Source organism: Numida meleagris, chromosome 2 (assembly GCF_002078875.1).
Source record: "Numida meleagris isolate 19003 breed g44 Domestic line chromosome 2, NumMel1.0, whole genome shotgun sequence".
NCBI lineage: Eukaryota > Metazoa > Chordata > Aves > Galliformes > Numididae > Numida > Numida meleagris.
Genome location: NC_034410.1, coordinates 114,624,605 through 114,646,518, shown reverse-complemented (window position 1 = coordinate 114,646,518; position 21,914 = coordinate 114,624,605). Strand labels below are relative to the sequence as shown.

Here is a 21,914-nt window from a genome sequence, read left to right as displayed (position 1 = left end):
GAGCAATCTTAGTTCCATCAAAGTCAATGAGATTTTTTCCCAGGGATTAAATATGATCATAATTTCAGTAAATAATGGAAACTATTAGAAAAAAAAAAAAAGGCATATCTGCCTTGACACTAATGAAAAGTGCAAAGCATGAAATGCAGGTCACTATGGAAGAATGTAACACAGAACTATTGCTATAACTACTGGAACTATAAGTAGTTTCACAAGAATGCTTTACTGCAAACTGACCAACTATAACTTATCAATGAAGTCACAGAATCATAGAATGGCCTAGGTTGAATGGACCTCAAAGATCATCTAGTTTCAACCCCTCCTGCCACAGGCAGGGTCGCCAACCACTAGACCAGGCTGCCCAGAGCCACATCCAGCCTTGCCTTGAATGCCTCCAGGTCCAGGGCATCCACAACCTCCCTGGGCAACTTGTTCCAGTGCATCACCACCCTCTGAGTGAAAAAATTCCTCCTAATATCTAACGTAAATCTCCCCTGTCTTAGTTTAAAACCATTCCCCCTTGTCCTATCGCTATCCACCCACGTAAACCGTCGTTCCCCCCCGTTTATACGCTCCCTTCAAGTATTGGAAGGCCACAATGAGGTCTCCCCAGAGCCTTCTCTTCTCCAAGCTAAACAAGCCCAGTTCCCTCAACCTTTCTCCATAGAAGAGGTGCTCCAGCCCTCTGATCATCTCAGTGGCCCTCCTCTGGACCCATTTCTAGAGCTCTGTGTCTTTTTTGTACTGGGTGCCCCAGGCCTGGACGCAGTACTAACATACTCTCAAATATGCAAATATGTGTTGAAAATATACACAACCAAATAAATTTTCTTTATTGATGACTAATTAATGAAGACCCACTCTGCAATGATCTTCAAGGGACTATTCCCATGTGGTTCCAGTATGCTAAACATTTCACACAAAGGATGTCTACACAACGATGATATGTACAGCAAGAGCCAGCTCAGCACAATCAGATCCTCCATTTCAGTTGCTTATCCCTAAGCATAACCAGACACTTTTTGTGCTAGCACTCAATGAGAGACAGGGAAAAAAGTTCACGCTATGAAACACACATGACAGAGAATTCATTTTTATTCCTTAGACAAATAGATGATCTGTTATATTCTGTTTTTAATAGTTGCAAGCAATTTCATTATATCATTTTGTCTAAGATACAGGAACCAATTGTACATAATTGAAGACAAAGGAAACTGAAAACACACTTAACAGAATTAACAGATACATAAATGGAATCAGTAAATGCAACTGTCACATCCCTTCATTTGATGTCTGTGCCAAAGCATCTTCTAAATTTCCAAGCATACAGCATACATCAGCTTATTTTGAACAGCAGATTTATTTCAGTAACTCATATGGGTAAATCGTGTTTTATTCTATATATGAAATTCCTTTAGATATTTTATTTTTGCATGCATGCTCCACTCCTTGTTGATACATTCCCTTTTTAACAGAGTCCTTATTTGTTTTAAAGATCAAAGTAGATAAACTCAATACAACAAAGCTATGTGACACAGGCAACACCCATTCCTGCTCCCCACACACACTCTTTCACTCACTCCCCCCTGCCCTCTCTCTGCAGGTGACTATGAGCAAACAGCCAGTTCTCTGTGAGACCTGAATGGGACATACAGATTGGCAGATGTGGGCAAATACTTTCATGTCTGTTAATCTAAAAAAGAGCAAAGCTTACAAAAATATAAGGAGTAGAAAACCTTAGATGAGCTAAAATACATACAATCTCTAGGCAAAGTTTATTTTGGTCAGGCAGAATTTAGTTTATCAAATGCCAATCCAAAATAACAGGGGTAAAAACTAAACAAAAACATTATAGTAAAATTATACTAAAAGGTGACAGCTACTCTTCTTTCCTAAGGCCATTGGACTACACTAAGCAAACTGATTTAGTGCATTACAGCATCCACATATCACAGTTGTTCCCCTTATGTACTGCTGATACTAGAAAAATAACTTCATTTAAAATTATTATGTATAAACTAAAGCAAATTTTCAGGTGGTTTTGATCATTGTACTTTTGTTTTTATTAAATTGTTCTTCAACAATCCCACTGATTTCACAAACCTGTGAAATCAAAAAGAAAACACAGAAATTAGGGCTAAAATGTACAGAAAAATATGATAAAATGGAAATTCATTGTGCTTGCATTTTGTAAAAGTTTTCCATAATGCTGAACTCACAGTTAAATAAGCAATGTGGATTTTGATGAATCTCTATTTTTCTTCATTACTAAAATATTCAGAAGCAAACCAGAGCTTCTTTAGTTATATTTTTTGTTCCCATTAGTCAGTGTTTTAAAGGGTTTTCTGCCTCTTCCTTGTAATAATAATGCTAAGTGGTTGCAAAAATTGAACAGCGTTGTATAATGCATTAAGTATAATAGGTAACTATAACAAATCAGGTGAGCTGAGATAGTAATGTTTTCATTTCTGATTGTGTTCAAGTTGAAAAGTTTCCCCAAAGCAAAATGGAAATTTAGCTTTTACAAATATTTCCACATGCACATTGAAGCAGATTGTTTTGCAAATGTTGCTGATTGTAACACAACTCCTTCCCCAAATGTTTGTAAAAACTCAAGTAACAATGCAACTGTTCCTGTTGCATGCACCCAGTTAGAAAACCAGGGTTATAACTGGGAAATGAACACCCAAACCATGTTTAATTACACAGCTGAATGCATAAAGGTCTGTTAGTTACCTTAAAAGCCTTCAATTTGTCATTTTTAAACACTGAAGGAAATTAGGATCAGTAACTTCAACTTCTTTTGTATATATAAATACACAACCTCTCTTTGGGAGATTAAAAGCATTTGGCAGCAACAAACCATTCCCTGTTATCTCCAAGTAATCAACTAGATAGCATTGGAACAAGACCTTCAAGTTTCACTTTGCCAGGTGATAAGCCTGGATTTTATATCTGATACTGTACTGATATTCAACAGAATAAGCCACATACCATGAACACTTCTGCATCGAAAAGAAAAAAAAGAAAGAAGAAATAAAGCCTGGGAAATCTTTCTCACCCTTTATTAACTTGATATGTACTTTTTCATCACTTATAGTTAATGTTTAACAACTGTTTTCCTTGGAGACACTTCATTTAGCACAGATACAAGCACTGTCACAGTTTGATCTTTAAGTAAAAAATTTGTCTTAAGGGTGGAAAAAGAAAAGCAAACATATGTAAGCCTGTTCCATTTACAAATTCTTCTCATGACTGCTATCTGCAAAAACTCCAGGGACAGTGGTCTTTTTAGCTGCAGAAGGAAATGGGATGCCAGCCAAAGATATATTCTATGCTACCTCATAACCATTATAGAATTCTTCACTGATAAGAAATGATATTAGTAAGACCAAGTCAACTCTTGGCTGACATGAGCTAGAGAAGAGTCAGACTGGAGATCCAAGAGATGAAGGACCCCCTGACAGGGAGAAGGGATTCTCTGGCACTCCCCCAGCACTGTACATCTCTATATGACCTCTGAAGTTCCTTTGTTTCTCTCTATTCCAGAGAACAAATAGCCTGGACTATACTCCTTCATTTTTAGATAGCTGAAGGTAGGCGAGATGGGTCACTCTGTCATGCCGAGCAGTTCAGTGCAAAAGAGAATGACAGTGTTTTAAAAGTGGTTAATATAAGCAGAAAGCCATCACTGATTTACTTGAGTAAAATTACTGAAACAAACTACAGCCATTTTAATGTTCATGAAATTACAGGAGAAAGAAATACAGACAGACATTAGAATTGGGGCCTACACTTGTGACATGTTTTAGAAACATTAACTGGTGATTTCTCATAGATTTGCTGTCAGTTATCATATTTTGTCATTGCAGTTTGAAGATCAGGGAAATAAAACACAGAGAACATAAGCTTTCCTCAGATTCTGCTGCAACACTCACACTGGTACTTCACATTGCCAAGCAAAATTTAACCAAAATGAGCAGAAGCCACACACTGAGGATCAGCCCTCCTCTCTTCTTTCCCTGCTTCCACGTTCATGGACTTGATCTCTGACGGGCCAAGAACAGTCACAGTTACTGAGTTCATTACAAAATCTTAACCTTTTCCATTACAGATCTTTCCTACTTAAGTTTGAAATCCTTTCTCTTCATAATAGAGGAGGAACTTACACAGTTTTAGCTTAGAATAAATCTAATCCTTGTAAAGCATATTCATAACAATAAGATAATAAGGAGTATTAACTTTTTCTAGAGCTTGGAAAATACTGGCACAGGAAGAAAAACACATTTCTTTCATAGATCCTTCACCTCCTGGTCATTTTTGCACCCTGGAATTATAGTCACTCTACTGATTATTTTTTTGTTTGTTTCTGTAGCAATCTGACCCCATCTGCTAAATCCTTCATTTGGCTACAGAATCAAGAGCCTTTCAAAGCTTTGTTTAATGCAAAGAGATGTACTCACTGCTTGCTGCTCCCTGAGTCTTGCACTTTGTGGGGTCACTTGCATTCAACTAAACTGAGTGAAAAATTGGTGTAGAAGATGACAAATCTGCTTTGGTAGGACTTCAAGGCTACTTTGTGCTCCTTCTTTACTGCTGTAAATGACCACAGAAGGCATTGGTGAAAGACAAATGGGGTCTACATTTCTTAAAAAGAGTTGCAACAAATAAATTGAATAAAAAGTACACTCTGGTTTGCAGCAAGATCTTCTTTGTAGCAAAAGCGCACAGCCAATATGGCAAATGAAGGAATCCAGAAAGGCATAAAAAAATGAACAGCATAATTCCTAGCTCTTTACAATGCTCTGTAGTATGAAGGATACAAGAAATGGCCAGTTCCTTCCAGCTGGAAAGTGTGTACAGTAGTCCTTGAGACGAACAGTTCATCAATATGCTCTTCTAAGGCCAGATGCAGTTCCAAAGGACGACTGTGCCCCTCACAGTCTTCATTGGGTTATCATCACTTGAGTCTTTACTAAAATCCTGGGGGCGTTTTTCTTGAGCATTTTTTTTTGTTGAAAAGTCAGCTGAAACAGTTTCAGCCCTCTACTGTCAGACTCTCGGATACTCTCCATAGCTCTTCCTGAATTACGTAGCACAAATATCAGGGTATCCACAGGGCTGAGACACAACACAGGACTGAATTATCTGAGTAAAAATATTCTATGTTTGCTGAGTGGTATTTCAACCAGATCAGTTTGTGGTTCACTGCACACCTTTACAAAGAGCTACGTCTAATTTAAGTTACAGTTACACAGCAAAGCAGGTGTTTTGGAAAAGCAGTCTAAAAAATCCTGATGTAGTCAAAACAAAATCAAGTGACTTAAATTTCCTCCACCAACATAAAATTAGACTGCATTTCCCTTATAAAGTTACATTTCTTTGCAATAGCAGCGTTGCGGTTTAACCCAGCAGGTGGATCAGTGAGCAGAAATGAGAGCAATGAACTCCCACCTCCTTCAAAACTCTCCTTCTTCATCATGTCATATACTATGCAATATCCCTTTGTCCAGTTCAAGTCAGTTGCCCTAATTTTGTCCCCTTCCAGCCCTTTGTTAGTATGAGCTGAGAAACTGGTACAGCCTTCGTGCTGTACAACACTGCTTAGCAATAACTATAAACATCAGTGTGTTATCAACATTGCTTTTCTCCTAGAACCAAAACATAGCATAGAATCACAGAATCATAGAATGGCCTGGGTTGAAAACAACCTCAAAGATCATCTAGTTTCAACCCCCCTGCTGAGTGCAGGGTCGCCGACCACTAGACCAGGCTGCCCAGAGCCACATCCAGCCTTGCCTTGAATGCCTCCAGGGATGGCGCATCCACAACCTCCTTGGGCAACCTGTTCCAGTGCATCACCACCCTCTGAGTGAAAAACATCCTCCTAATATCTAACCTAAATCTCCCCTGTCTCAGCTTAAAACCATTCCCCCTTGTCCTCTCACTATCAACCCATGTAAACAGCCGTTCCCCCTCCTGTTTGTACACTCCCTTCAAGTATTGGAAGGATCATAGTACTGAAAGCATCATACCAGAAACTCTGAAGAAAACAATTCTGTCCCAGCTGAAACTAAGACAAGCAGCTAGCCTTATTAACCGCCTGTCAGTGATCAGTCAGTGAAACATAATTTTATTCTCTGAAATTCTTTCACTAATGTTAGAGAAAAGCTTTATTTTCCTAAAGATTATCATTTTGATTTTGACCTTTTAGACTAATCTTTTATTAGGATACTATAAAACAACCTGTGTTTCAACACATACACTACTTTGTGATTCAAATAAAAGTTCTTATTTAATATATATAATTGCTGTATCAGTGTATAGCTAGAGGAATATTTTAACTGTAATGTATGCAAATTAATGTATGTTGATATTCTTATTTTGAACAAAATTTTAAGAAAGTTCAGTACAGATTTGGAGTGATGAACATAGATAATTATCTGTTGAATTTACCTGTACATTTATCCAAGGTTGTTTACACAATACATAGAACTCTGTAGAATTCAAAAAATTGGGATAACTAGTATTTTTTTCCTGAAAGCTTAGAACGCCACTTGCAAGTTTTTCTGAATTAAAAATAACATTTATAAAAAAGCAAAATATCTATTTAACTGTATGGTATATACTGTCATTTAATATTAGTTATCCAGACTAGATAGAAGAAAAAAATGATTTACCACCAGGGTGGTCAAGCAGTGGAACAGGCTTCCTAGAGAGGTGGTCCCTCTGACAGGTGTGTCTGTCAGTGTCCAAGAAGTATTTGCACAGTGCCCTCAATAACAGTCTTTAACTTCTGTTTAGCCCTGAAGGGGTCAGGCAGTTGGACTAGATGATCTTTGAAGGTCCCTTCCAACTGAACTCTTCTGTTCTATTCCACTCTTGTCACATGCATATTTAAAATTTTCAAAGCACAAAATCTGTTCGCAATATCTACTGACTTGCTTTGTCAAGGAAAATAAAGCCTATATAGTATTTTATTAATATCTATATTTTGGTCAGTATTAATCCAAACTCTTAATATTTTCTAAGTTTATATTTTTGGATCATTAAGAACTCAGCCTTTACTTCACAGAATCACAGAACTGCAAGGGTTGAAGGGGACCTCAAGAGATCATGGAGTCCAACCCCCCTGCTCAAGTAGGTACCCTACAATAGGCCACACATGTTTGATCCAGAGGCTCTCTGCTTTCTCACATAAATGGTTTTTATATTCCAAGGACTAAATTGTGATAATAGAAACAACTAAGTAAACCTTTGCAGTTTAAAATCGCTAGAATAAACCTCAATATAAAATCACAAAAATGTGAATACATGTAAATACAGTTATGCACATGATCTGGTGTTTGTAAGAAAATGCATTTTTCATCTGTAAAGAACAAGCTCTTTCTGTTTGTAATCATGTGATATTCACCAGGTACTGCTGGGAGGACTGCGAATTACTTTGAACATGTTAAAACTGAAATAAGGAAGCCTTTAAAGAAATTAAGGCAGATATCATTAACTCACGCTTACCTTTATCCATGCCTAACAGGAAATATGCCTACCTCAGGGAAGTAACTGAAATTTCACATCTAGGCTACTCTTTATGAGAATGAGTAAGTATATTCACAGACACTAGCAAAAAAATTGTGTGTGCTCATCTAGTTTGGCCACTTGCATACCAGAATCTCCAGCTGGATTAACATCTGTCATTTAGAAAGCCCCATCACCTCATGTTAATGACTCCAAATTAATCACTTCCCTCAACTTTTGGTTACAATGCTTAAGGCCCCTTGGCTGTTAGGTCATAGCATCAATTTCCGTTGTCATAGTTTGAAGAGTTTAATCTTTCTTATTTAAAGATCTACAGACATATATCATCTCTGAAGTTCCTAGTGGATGCCTTTAGGTGACATGAACTCCTAACAAGACTTCTCAAATGCTGGGTCGCTTTTAATCTTCTGTAATCTCTTAAATAATTCCAATCTTTCTTAATGACACTTGAACTGCAGATTTTAGCTGATACTATTCTGAATAATTACTTTGTTACTTAACTTTGTAGGCATGCAAGGAATGGTTTACCCTTATTTGTTTAGAGCATTATTCTAAGGGCTCACACTGAGATGATCATCTGTGATCATCCTAAATCCATTAAGTCACTGCTTTCCAGCACGAAGTCTCATTATTCTGCAGCAGAGACAGATATATTTCTCTGGTGTCACGAATATTTCATTTGTTTCAAATATATTTCATCTGGTTATAATAAAGTGTGCTTTACTGGAATGTGGCCACTATATCAGGGGATTCATATTATTTAATATCTTCAACTTGTCCCTTACATCAATTATCTAAACCTATCAGGCACTAATGAGCCCCATTTATCTACATCTTCCCATTAGATACTCTTATTTCTTGATTCTTCAGTGAGCTAGCTTTTAATTCACCTAATGTGTACCTTGATAATTCTCTATGTCACTATGTCATTTTTTTTTTTAAATGACCACGTCATTTGTATTACATTAATACATTCTTTGGGAATCCAAGTTCACCATAATACTAATGCAAGTAGCAAAAACACTCATATCCTTAGGTTTGGAAGATTTCTGCACTGAAATACAGGAGAATTTTTTTTCTCACTGCAATGGAAAAATTCCTCTCTCCAAACATTTAGTTCTGTGGGAACTTTTCTAAGATTAAACCAAATACCAGGCAGTAATAAATAAAGGGACACAAAGTAGAGCCATAACATCACATTCAGTCAAAAAACAGGAACTTTGAGTCTGATTCCAACTGTCCCAGGCTGCATTTGAGCTCTCACCTCACTTTCCAACAGTGATGCAACTACTTGTAGAAATAATGTCAATCTCTACTTTTGTTTCACTATCTATGAATAACTGAATACAAGTGCTTCCAGGATAGAAAACTGTTTTCTATCTCATTTTTCATATTCAGAGATCTGTTATATGAAATGGTGAAGCTTCAGCTACAAATGTTGCAAGACATCCAGCCAAGGCTTTCCAAGAGGCCTGGCGAAATTCTATTTAAAGCACACAAATCCCAACTGGTATTCCACTTCTGAAGTGGACCTGGAGCTGTCCGGAGAGATTTGGGAAATGCCTCTTACCCCAAGCACACCACAGTCATGACACTCTCTACAAAGGGTGGGGAGATGCAATATGCTGACTTTTTTTATTCTGGCTTGTATTATCACTCCTGAGATACCTGGTGAAAGAAAGATACGTAGGTTTCTTCAAAAGAATAATGAAACTCAAAATGAAGTTTCCCAGAAGTTGAATGCAGATTCACTTTTGAGATAAGAAAAAGCATTTGTAGTGAATTTACTATTCACTGGGAAAATATATAACTACATACATTATGTTCTTATTAACTTGGTGTGTAATTCATTAATACATTTTTGCAATGTCTTATATCTAGGTTTCTAAACAGAGAAAAAAATCTAGTTTTGCCCTAAGTTCATAAACACTGAAAGAGATGTTTCCAAGTACTGCTATAATGCATCAGAGCAGAATACAAATGCAAAAAGCTGAATGTGACTAACAGGAATGCATTTGTGTAGACCCATAAAAGTTTCAACCAACAACTTCTACTGTAGGCCTGACTCTGTCACTCATACTCATACATATGGCACCTGGCTCTAATAAGATGAAACTTTCACATCCAAAATATATTGCAGAATTAAATTCCTTTCTATGAATTCTGATCAATTTTCCAAATCTTAGGAATATTAATTTTTATAATTTATTAAGAAAAAAATAACTGTTTAGCTGTATGAACTTGCTCAGCATAAGGAACTTCACCTGCAGACAAACATTGTAAAGTTTGGAATTTTACTGAAACACATTCTGAATGTCCTGATTCTACAAAAAACAGCATTTCATTTTTTGGGTCTTTTTCTTAGGCAGACTTTTGTGCAAAATGGGAAAATGACCATCTTATTCGTTACTTGTTGAAGTAATCAGTAGAGTGCCTTTGACTGCAGTGTCTCAAGACAAGTACAAGAATGAACGGGGTGGAAATAATACTTTTTCCCAACAATCAGCTTTTACTTGTTAGTAGTTGACTTTCCACTGCAAACCCTTAGAAAGGAGTTTGCAGATGTATAGTGGCAAAATGTGTAAGTTTCTTGCCAGAGATCATTAGGTGAGAGGTCAAGATTTGTCCCAAGAGTTGCTAGTACTTCTGTTGGCAAGCTGAAGTTAGGATGAACTGACAGTAGCCACTCTGCCCAGTGTGCCAATGACTACAAAATTGCCATGCCTTAACCAGACTGGGGCAAAGAAACTTGTACACACACACAAATATATATATATGTATATATATTTAATATGAACTAATGAAGCAGTAAGCTCCCTAAAAGCCTAAGTTATTCACCTATCATGTACACCTGTGAAATGAACAGACTGCAGGTGTAGGGATCCTGTAAAGCCAGGGCTTTTGAATCTGGAGACATCTGCTTTGTGACTTACTTCTTGAGTTAGACACTCAGGAAAGGAGACTTTGGGCAGCAAATCCATTCCAGGGTTACAAAAAGTAGATGAAATTATAACAAAAGACAGTCATTGTGCTTCCAAGAACCTTGATGCATTCAAATTTTTCAATCAGCAATATTTGTTGGGCCTGTTTTCAAACGAAAATTAAAGCTGGCTCTTGCCAGTCCTCTGACACTTTTCATAAAAGCTGTATGAGAAGTGCTCTGGTGACCTCAGAAGCAGTTCGTCTGTTTCTTTGCATCAGTGCCCCATAATGAAGAAAACCACTTTTGCCAAAGAACTCTCATCAACCTGAAACATTGTGGATCTGGTAAATACTTTCTCCAGATTCTTCCTGTTTCCAAAAACGATCTTTATGCATCCTCTGAAAAGTTTCTGCAGAGAATTAGTATACAAGCAAACTACTGAAGGCAACAGGGAAATGTCTTGAGAGCAAGAAAACACAATTCCCTTTTTACATGATTTTTAGTGACACTAAGGTCACAGAAGAGCCACACACCCTTCATTTTGGATCATACTGCCTTGACAGTTTTCACTCCTCTTTGCTCAATGCATACATAATATCAATGAACACATCTAAGAAACAGAAGAGATTTAGTTATTCGATGACAGTTCTACTATAAAAAGTATGCACTGGTTTCTACTTTTTTAATATACATTATTTTCTTATTAATATACATTATTTGGGTAAAAAATTACACATCTTTCTTTGGCATATGTTTGCAAACTGATATTGTTATAACTGGTATGAAACTTCTTTTAAAATGACTGACATCTAGTTATTTATATTTGGATGTTCCTGATAAATTTTTAAAATGCTGTCAGGGAGCCTGAAGGATTTAGAAAGTAAAGTCTGATTTTCAGGAACTGAAAACCTAGACCTCCTTTCCCTAAGACAAGATATGCACTGCCATATCTGCGTTGCAAATGATATTCCTTGGGAGATTTTGAGATACCAAAGTGACCCAGTTCTGTTCAGTTATCATTCACTGGCTTTGAAAATAGCCTCTTTAAGCACCTGCATCTGAGCACATTTGCACTGCTACCCCAAAATAAGGTTTTCATTCTCTTTCTTGTAGAACACTAACCACAAGGCATTAATTTAAAAGAACTCAAGGTGACTCACATAGCTTCTCTTTTTGCATTGTTTTCCCACTACCAAAAACTAGCTTTACACCTGGCTGCTATTATCTGAAGGTAGTCAAAGAATGTGGTAAATATTATCCACATGTAATTTATTAAAAGCTGAGTCAAAGAACAGGTGTTGCTATTGTAAAGATTAATTTTGCAGCTCTTCTGCTAAGACTCATAAATTACAAACTCCTGGGCCTCTCAACACTAAATCACAAGCACAACATCCATACAGATTTATTAACTTGAGGGTAAAAAACGATGCACAATCTTGCCAGCTGCTTGGACTACAAGCACTGGCATCAGCAAGTATGCCAAGCGCCTCCCCAACTCCCCACTTTACAACTGGGAATTTGCAGCTTCTCTTTGCCAGCAATGACGGTTCTGCACATTCTGCTTCCCCATGACCTAGCATATCATCTCTCTTGGGCATTATAACATTGTTATTTTTAATAACATTGATGACTATTAGATATCAGATACAGGAATTATTGCTTTGATAAACATTTTTTGTTCTACTTCAGTAATGCTAGTAGAAAGCTTGACATACTAGAAATGAGACAGTATTTGACTATACGGACATACAAATAGTCTCAAAAGAACATCTGACAGCTGCAGATCCCTCTTCGCCACAGAAAACATAGTTCACAATGACTCTTTTTCCCCCTTCTCTAGCTTTGGTGCCATCAGATCCAGGAAAAATAACTATTATTACTCAGGCAACTATAATGTCTTTGATCTGGAAGTAGGACTGATATTTCCACCTAAAATCTACTACTTTCTCACAATAGGCAGTGACAACAATCTACCAGAATTCTTGGAATCTTATAGCACAGGACCTTGGATGCTCAGGAATGCCCCCACCACAATTCAGGCACTGCAGCTAAGAAAAGACACTGGATCTGACATGTCCTGAAGCATCAGTTTCCCTGATCACATATTTAGCACCAGTCTGTGTGTAGCCAGTCCTACGAATGTTGGTGAGATTGCAAATTCATTAAAGAAAAATACAGAAAAAAAATTCATGTCCATAGATTGGGTAGGTACCAGGCTCTCCCTTTGGCCACTTATGGTGGGTTTCAGCCCCAAGGTAAGTGAAAGGCTCACATTTAAATAAAACCACAGTTACCAACTTTGGACTAAAATCAGCTGAAAACATAGAACTTCCATTTTACACTGTTCTTATTAAAAAACTAGCTCACTCTCTTCAGTATCTCAGCACGTAAATCAAAATTTCGTAGTCAAACCTTGGGCTATTTATAGATTTGTGAAACTGGTATATGAATATAATTTTTTCTTAAGTGGCATCATTAAGATTTATCATTTACCATCAATTCAATCCTATACACAGCTATTCCATTCCATGAAGAGATTGGCTTTTACATATTTTAACTCCGCACGTTTAAGGAAGTTTTAGTCAGACATATTAAGACTTCTAAACAGGCTGATTAAATTGCCTGTTCTTTTTACGTATATCACCTTAATTATCTATGGAAATATTTTGCATATTTACCCTTTCAGATCACAAAATTATTGCACAATGTGAAACATTTAATATTTTCAACCAGACTATTTACAGGTACCTTGTACACAGACACAACTTGCTCTAGTTTGAAAGTACTGTGATTTATAGCGTGCTACTTGTTGTTACCTGTTCTGTCATTTAGGTTATGATCCTGCTGACCTCTACTTTCCTGATTAGACAACTGCTTCAAAGAGTGTAGGAAATTAAGGATTACTGGTGCGATTGAGAACTTTTTTTCATACCAAGGAATTCAAAAGAATGCAGGCAAAATAGAGTTAATGAGGATGAAGGCAATACTTTTCAGAGCTACTGGGCTTGTGTATGCATGTGGTTTTTTTTTTTTTTTTTCTTTCTCCTGGTCAATACAGATTTACTGAACAGAACATCCATTTCAACTTCATGCTACTGCTCTGGAATAACTACTTTAACACTTCAGTACAAATCATTTCACTTAGCTAAGTAAGCTGTGGTCTCTGATCATTTTGTCAATGTTCAGTGTCTGTAGGAAAGCTTATGGAAAACAATCCTATAAAGTTCAGCCCTCAAACAAATGAGTAATTGCTTCTCATGAGAAAAGTTCCTCTGAGCAGGCATGACTGCCTTGCAAGATTTGATAATACAAAAAAGTTTGAAGTTTTTTGAAATATTATCAGCTCCTAGCAAGTATACTTACGTTTGTCTTGGTCAGCTTCCACTCCTTCACTTTCTGTATCACTCGGCAATATCCAAGGCTGATGAACAAGCTGAAGCTGTTGTAAGAATTCATCCTGCCATAAACAGATCTGTTTTAGATAAAATGGCACAGAACGGTACTACATAAATGCAGATTGTAGTACTTCAGTTTGAATTAACTGGATAGGGAAAAGCCTTCAATAAATATATATATATATGTTCTTGCTGTGAAGTAAACTCAGAATGCAGAGCTATGCAAGCTCCCCAGATACCTTTTCTAATGGAATTCTTGTTTATCCATTTATTCCAGGAGAAAAAAAAGCCTATTTATTTAATTACCTGCTATAGCCAGAAATATATACATACTCATCTTAGAAATGCAGTGACAGAAAACAAAATATTAATGAAGATTAATATGAATGTTTGTCCTTGCAGTTTTTGGACCATGCCTAGACACATCATGAATGATTTGCTTAATCAAGACTTTGTTTTGTCAGAACGTCCACTGCCTTCGATCCTGTAAGAACAAGGATCTGCAACCTGATTTAGAACCTATGGTTTTACTGGAGAAGTAGAAAGCCTAGGAAGGAAAAATGCTATGGAAAATTTTGTCTCCCAGATACCATAAAGCTCTAAGCATCAAAATACAAATGTTATACACAGGTAAGAATCTGTACTTGCCTTTAAAATGTTTTGCCATCACCTCTTTTTTAGAAAATATATGTATGTATATAAAAATATTTTTTCCATACGTACATACTCATGTAAGCATTTACACTCAAATAAAATACTATGACAGATTTCTTTGCAATACTGAAGGTGAGAGATGAGACTGAAATGCATAGTTTCATTTCAACAGTGGTTCAAACATGCAAGTTGAGTCTCTGAAAGTTAACTCAAGGAGTGGCCAGATATCAAAAAATTACCAGCCAGATTCTTATAAGCACCTAAAAGAAATAGGAGGCTACTATCCCTGTCTCACTTTCTACCAGTTGAAAACCAGAATCTACATATTCAAAGTTAAGTTGCGTTGCACAGCCCACAGCATTATTTTTATTGCTAGGCCATCTGGTTTAAAAATATAAACTAGGTTTGTTTTACTCAGTTCTTGGAAACCAGTCTATCAGTTGGTGGCAGAAAACTTAATTCTGTTAGCAATCTGTTAAAAAAAATCCTAAAAGACTACTGCTGCAGTGACCACAAAGGAAGCTCGGGCAGCAGACCCAGCCTTATGCATGTATTTAACTTTTTAACTTTTTCAGAATCTGAGGTTGCTGACTACAGCATTGAAATGGGAAAAAGCTTTGGTTCACAGAGCAGGATTATTGCAGCAGTAGCAAGTGGCTTTCACACTGGTCAGCACATTTTTTAACTTTCCAAAACTACACTGTGAGGAAGTGGGACAGGCAGCAGAAGAGAGTGGAAGTACATGACCAAGAAGAGTCCTCATGACATTGAGTGGTGCTCAGCACTCCTGTGACTAGAAGGAGGCCTTGTGTTAACCAGCTGAAGTATCCCAGTAGTAAGAATGACAGACCAATAAATATCACTGAACAGCACTTGAAGCTGCCTGGATGAATAAAGTGACTAAAATTCCAAGTGCTGAGAAAATGTAAGGGCAAACAAGGGAGTCAGTAGTATTTTCACCTCAACAGCTATTGATAACTATCACAGCATTGTCTCACTTTAATGGAATCCATCCTGAAGAGATAAGCAGTATTCAGCATTCCTTTGTCAATTTATGCAAAACACCAAAGGATACAGTCAATGCATAAAAATATCTCTCCAAAAGGATTTGGAGCTGTGATTTATTAGTTTTATAGAGATAATAAAACTATTTCTCTAGGTAGCATTTCTTTGCCATAATTCAATTCAGCCTGAACAGAGCTGATAATAAAACACACCTGTTAAAACTTTGTAGTATTATGTGTGCCAAGAGGCAGAAACTTGTCCACAAAATCTCAGATCATTATAAGTTTTGAGCATTAAAATAAAATTCTTAACAGCTGATATGTTAAGTATTTGCCAGATTATTTAAAATGTGTGCTATAACAAGATTGAACCAGCATGGACTTTACTTAAACTTACAAAGAACTCTGAATTGTACTCTGAATATTTTTGTATTTTAGACTTATCTTACTCTAAAACACATTACAAACTAGGAAGCATGTATAATGCATTGAGTGAAATGTTAAACGTCCTGATAAATGGCACAGTGACAGCGCATACAGTGTAAATTCATGCATACACTGTATTCTTTAATTCAAGCTCCATATGACAAAATGTGCTGCTGGTACTCAGTAATTGCTTCAACTGACTTATTCTTATCACATACGTATCAGCTTTGTACTGATTAATTCCATTAACACCACGTAAGAGTAAGGAAACAGAATTCCTTGCAAAATATTATCAGAGTATCTTGTACAGGGCTGGTAACGTAACCACAGTGCATTCACATCTAATGGAAATTCCCTGTTCACACCATTAATTCTAAGAAGAATAAAGGCAATTTCCCTTATTTTATTTTACTGTTTTTATACAGGAAGAAGATACAAAACCTATAATGAAAGTTGCAAAATAATGTACAGTATCAGCTTTTAGTTTTATACATTTGTAATCTGCAAAAGTACAAAGAACTTCATTGTTCACATTCCTCAGGCTACCTTAGGTATTCCAAAATTTGACTAGATGCTCAAAGAGAAATCACATGGGCAGAAATAGAGGGACACTTCTAACATAGCAAAAGATATTACCAAACAGCAATACTTTCTGGGGATGTTCTGTCCTTACTCACTTGTCTTTTTCTAAGCCAGCAGGACCTGGAATGGGCAAAGATGGCTTAAAAGAGCTCCCAGAGCTTCCAGCAGAACACCCCAACCATGAGGCTGGCAGCAGCAGATTGGCCAGATCTCCACCAGTCAATTTTTGAGACCTGAGGGATCTCCAGCATGAACATGTGATAGCAGCCATTTTTCCCTTGGAATCAGAGTCAGTCCCCAGAGGAGCTTCAATGAAGTCAAAGGTCACTTGCATGTGTCAGGATGGGACAAACATGGTTTGAGCTGGGTCACCAGCAGCCAGTGTGCTATTGTGCCCAGTAAGCAGAGAGAAAGAAAAGTTTGTCACTTCTAGTAGGGATCATAACAGTGGATAAGATCTTGCACAGGTACACTGATATTTGATATCAGCTTTACAGTGGGCTTGCTGGATGAGACTGGACTTGTTATTCTATGTGTAAAACAGGGTAATAATACTGCTCTTTTCTTAAAGTACTTTAGACACACTTGTACACATCAAAAATACATAACAAAACATTATTATTAGAAGACGTATCAGTAAAGTTTGGGATGTGGCAATCAGAAGTAACCAACCACAGCAAATGGAAATGAATTTTCAAGATGATCATTACTATTACCAGCAAATGCTGTGGAAGTAAGAATTTTTAACTGCCTGCCTTGTTAGAGGAAAGATCAGAAGGGATCTGAGAGTTGCTGTCCCTTGGCAGAGATGGAGTGCTCATTACATGGCACTTCCAGGATCCATTACAACAACAACTGAAATTGACATCACATGACTATGTATCAGTGAAGACAGAAAAGATAAAAATAAAATAAAATTGAAGTGTTTTAGTGGGAAACAATGAAACCTTTCATTTATCCTGAACATTCTTAGTTACAAAATGAACTTCACTTCTCATTTTCTGGTATGTGAGAAAATTTCATCACACAAACACACTCATCCCTCCAAACAGGGGATAAAGGGTATTGTAAAAATAAATAAATAAATAAAAATTTGTTACAATTACAGACTTTTTTCATGGAAAATTTCTAGCTTGAAAATATATCAACTTTAGCCACCTTAATCCTTGTATTTTTAAGTTGAATTTCCAATTTTTGGTGGAGAACTAGCTCAAGCAATGGGATTAATGCACTGATATTTTTTTCCACCACCAAACATACAGATCCTTCTCATCAGACTGGCATTTCCTGAGAAAAACTCATCGTAGAGAGGTGTGCATCTGAGATAGACAGCAGGGCTATTCTTTCACAGATTCTTTTATTTCCACTGCCTATACACCAAAGTTATCTTTAAGGCAGCTAAAGTTTGCAGAGGAGAATCCCACTCAAAATTTACAAGGTACTTTAACTTCCCTTTTTATACAAAGACTAATCCTGTAAAAGCCATTAATATAAGACAGGAAGTTCTTATGCTCTGAATAAGTCTAGCTAACATGCAGAATAGTACTAGACAGTCGTTCAGCAATATTGGAGATTTTCCCATTACAGTTCACCTTTTTATTTCATAAAACATGTCCATTCAGCAATGACTAACTAATCATTCCAGTGTATCAAAAAAAAGAACAATCAGACCAAGGAAATATTATGTACTGTCAGTGCAGCAGGAAAAATACCCTGGAATCATAAAGATAAGATATAGTTGTATTTAATAGTCCAGAAATATGCAACTCAGAAACTGTAAGGCTAAGAAATCTGCCATGCATTATGCAGGCAAAACCCTACTGATCATTTTTAAAATTTGGGGGCATGTGTGTTTCATTACAATCTCCACAATTATCCTGAAATTTTCTCATCTGTACTTTTCAAAGTTGTGCAATATTTCCTACTACTTTTCTCATCATTATATTTCAAGTTTCTTTCAAAGTCGTAACATTAGGTATACTGATACTACTTCAGTGTAAAACACAATCTCGTCTTCATGTTATAGTAGCTCTTAACCATACCCAAAACATTAAATTGAAAATCTTACTTCTGACAAACTGCTTCTCTGAGCAGTGACAGTGACAACATCTCCACTCATTTGCACAGAGAGCCCTGAAGCAGCGCTGAGGGTCCTCCCCATTTGGCTCTTTGACGTCAAAGATCTACTTCTATGCAAGCTGATGATGCTTTCCTTATTTCCTTGACTGCTAGGAGTAAGGGGCCGTGACAGCAAGCTGTTTGGGGTCACAGGTCTGCTCCCCGGTGTTGATGGAGTTGGTGGCCTGTTGGTTTGCACACCAGCTGTCAGAGGCCTGCTGTTTGCAACACTTGAGGCCTGTGCTCGGCTGTTAGCAGGCAGCGGTGGCGATTTGTTTCCTTGGAGCTGTATGTTTTTCCCCATTTGAGTTGGCACCTGAGGCCTTGGATTTTGGCCCTGTGTAGCCTGAAGATTGCCTTGATGGTCAGATGTACCTAAACTGTGATGCTGGATGCTAGGGCTTCTTGAGAGCCTTGCTTCTTCCCACAGCGCTAGGTCCTTTTCAATATCTGAACACACAAACACATAAAAAAACAAAAACCTCACTTTCAGTTCTCTCTGGTTTAAACTTCTTATTGATTTTCGCCACTATACGTGACAACCTGTAGTTTTGCAGAGAAAATCTATTTATCCTTAAAATACAAGGCATGAGAATTAATGGTTTGACAATTATTTCCTCAGAATCTATGCACAGTTGATTTTCTGCAAGCACATCTATCCCACAGAAATGCATTATTGCCATTTAACTGAACCATCTAGCTATGAATTTCCCTACAGCCTACGAAAACCTCTCTCATTTAATCAAACCTCTCTGTGGCTTTTGCACAGTTTCTCATTAGTAACAAGCTAAGATGAGGCTGTGAGCTAAACCTGCAATCCTCATCTCCACTGTTGAGCACTCCAAAACTGGAGCAAGATGAGACTTAATGTTTCTGACCTCTCTGTCTATTGCCCAAACAGAACTCCGTGGCCAACAACCCCTGACCTCTGGCACATCTGGGTCTGTAATGCTGCCTGGATCTGAATTTTGTGCTCTGGTCTGTCTTCAGTGCCACAGCAGTTGAAGAGGTCACCAAGGTCTAGAATTTCAGGAAGAAAGGTGGTCACTACTTGGTGTTCCTGTTTCTACCCCTCACAGGACTGTATGAAATAACATCCTATTTAAAAACAGAACAGTTTTGAGGAACACTACAGAACAGTAGTGAGGAAACTGTCTTCTGAATTCATTTAATTCATATTAATGATTCCAATGAATTAAATCAGAAATATCCAACCAAGTTAGATGAGGGTTGCTGGAATTCAGGTTAGCATAGCTACTATTCTGAAAGGTTCTTGAAAGTAAAAATGTAAAGAAGCTTGACAGGCAATTCAAGTTCATTTCATCTCACACAATTGTTCTGAATTTTCAGTCTCACTGACATATACTCTACTGTAACTTGGTTTTGATAAGTAATGCTATTTTCCATTAAATTGTACAAACCAGCAGCTGTAAATCAGCAAGATTCTACTGACTTAATCATGTATTATGTGAACTTATATAAAACGAGCATTTCGTTTTTATTTTGCTAATAATAACTTCAGGTCCTTAAAGTCCTAAAATAAATACATTCTAAACTCCTTATCAAAAAATCAGATTTTCTTGCATTTCTGTTTACCAGTAGGTATAAAAACAATGCTTTATGCAGAACAATTAAAGATGTGCCACCTTTAACATTAGTATCTTTTACAATTACACTTTGAAAACAGGAAAATAAGCTACATCAGGTTCATGTTACTACTCTAATACAAGACATTTCTCACATTTAAAATACTATTACTAAAAAAAAAGTTGGCAAAATTGAAATAGTTGTGAAAGCCTCAGATAAAGCATCAGAGTCTTTCAACTCCTTAAAGATGCTAGAAAATTTTAAACTCTAGTTATTCTTCCCAGCACACAGTTAGGAATATTTCTAATTGCCATTGTCACGGTTTTATGATTTTTGGTTATTGGTATTCCACATCATAACCTCATATAGTATACTAGGAGTTAAAGAGTTAATGCTCCAGTTTCGTGGATCGTGGATAGTTCTGGCTACCTGGTTCTCAGAAGAGAAGAACAACTACATTTCCCAGGGGACTTTGCTGCTCTATTACCATTTCCGTTCAGAGGGAAATATAAAACTGTTCGCAGATCATGAGACACACTCTTCTCTGCCCGTCTCTCATCCCAGCAGCATCTCACTCCCCAGCCGTCTCACCGTCGATATTAGAGTAAGGCTTACTTTAATTCTGGACACTCTCTCTCATTTTTATTGGATTTATTAGCTTAAATTGTAATTATATTGTATTATATGGTGTTATTTTGCATTCTGATATCTTATTTAGTAAATTAGTTTGTTTCTCCTCAGATCATTACCGCTGTTTTGTTTTTAGGCCCATCTCCCTGTCCTTTTTCCCTTTTCCCTTTCCTGGGGCATGAGTCTGTGAGTCTCCCACCCCAACAGTCATGGAACAGGGCCGAACACCTGTAAACCATTGACAGGAATATTTCTAATTGCCCTCTTAACCTTACAATAATCTTACTAAAAATTTACCTCTTAAAATTGATTATTTACATTTTGAAATAATTATTGCTTGAAGTACTCTTCCATTATGCTTTAAAAAAAAATCAATACACATCAGTTTGGAATTTGCAAGATGCCTGGCAGAAATCCAGGGGCCAATACATGACAACGTGGGTTTTGTGATTTGAACCAAATAAGGAATACTCTCCTTTAAATATTCAATTTAGTTTGTGTCTTTTCAGAATTCCAGACCTCTAACTTCCCCATGTTGATTCAGTATGCTAAGAAATTATTTGAATATTTAAAGATTTTTTAACAGCTGACTAAATATTGCATTCTGGCTCACGTTTTCTCAATTTCGTATAGTACACAAGACTGTTAAATATTTCTCCACATATAATTTACATGTTTTCATAATGTAATTGTTCAGTATTATTTACCACACGTTCTCTTTTTGATTTTTTTTCCTTCAACATCAGCTTTTTAATCAGAAGGGAAAGAAAAATATCACAAATCTCCAGCCTTATGGTATTATTTTATTTATTATTTTTATTTTATTATTTATTTATTATTTATTTATTTTATTTGAGGTTCAACAAGACCAAGTGCCGGGTCCTGCACTTTCACCACAACAACCCCAGGCAACGCTACAGGCTTGGGGCAGAGTGGCTCGAAAGGTGTATGGAGGAAACGGACCTAGGGGTATTAGTCGACGCTCAGCTGAGCATGAGCCAGCAGTGTGCCCAGGTGGCCAAGAAGGCCAATGGCATCCTGGCTTGTATCAGAAATAGT

The 21,914-nt window shown here is 36.9% G+C and overlaps 1 protein-coding gene and 1 long non-coding RNA gene across 3 annotated transcripts in view; one reads left to right on the top strand and one right to left on the bottom strand.

The window, feature by feature from the left end:
• The window catches only part of LOC110394417, a 68,418-nt gene extending 53,940 nt beyond the window's left edge, over positions 1–14,478 (top strand). Inside the window, exon 3 of the long non-coding RNA XR_002435611.1 lies at positions 14,319–14,478. This is a non-coding gene — a long non-coding RNA (uncharacterized LOC110394417). The remainder of the gene's footprint in view (positions 1–14,318) is intronic.
• The window catches only part of C2H8orf34 (chromosome 2 C8orf34 homolog), a 165,863-nt gene continuing 145,036 nt past the window's right edge, over positions 1,088–21,914 (bottom strand). For both annotated transcript variants that reach the window (XM_021388264.1, XM_021388263.1), the window contains 3 exons: positions 18,589–19,088; positions 13,823–13,916; positions 1,088–2,103 (listed from right to left, as the gene is read on the bottom strand). In XM_021388264.1, the coding sequence (XP_021243939.1) occupies positions 2,096–2,103; positions 13,823–13,916; positions 18,589–19,088 (602 nt within the window). In that variant the 3' untranslated portion in view covers positions 1,088–2,095. The remainder of the gene's footprint in view (positions 2,104–13,822; positions 13,917–18,588; positions 19,089–21,914) is intronic.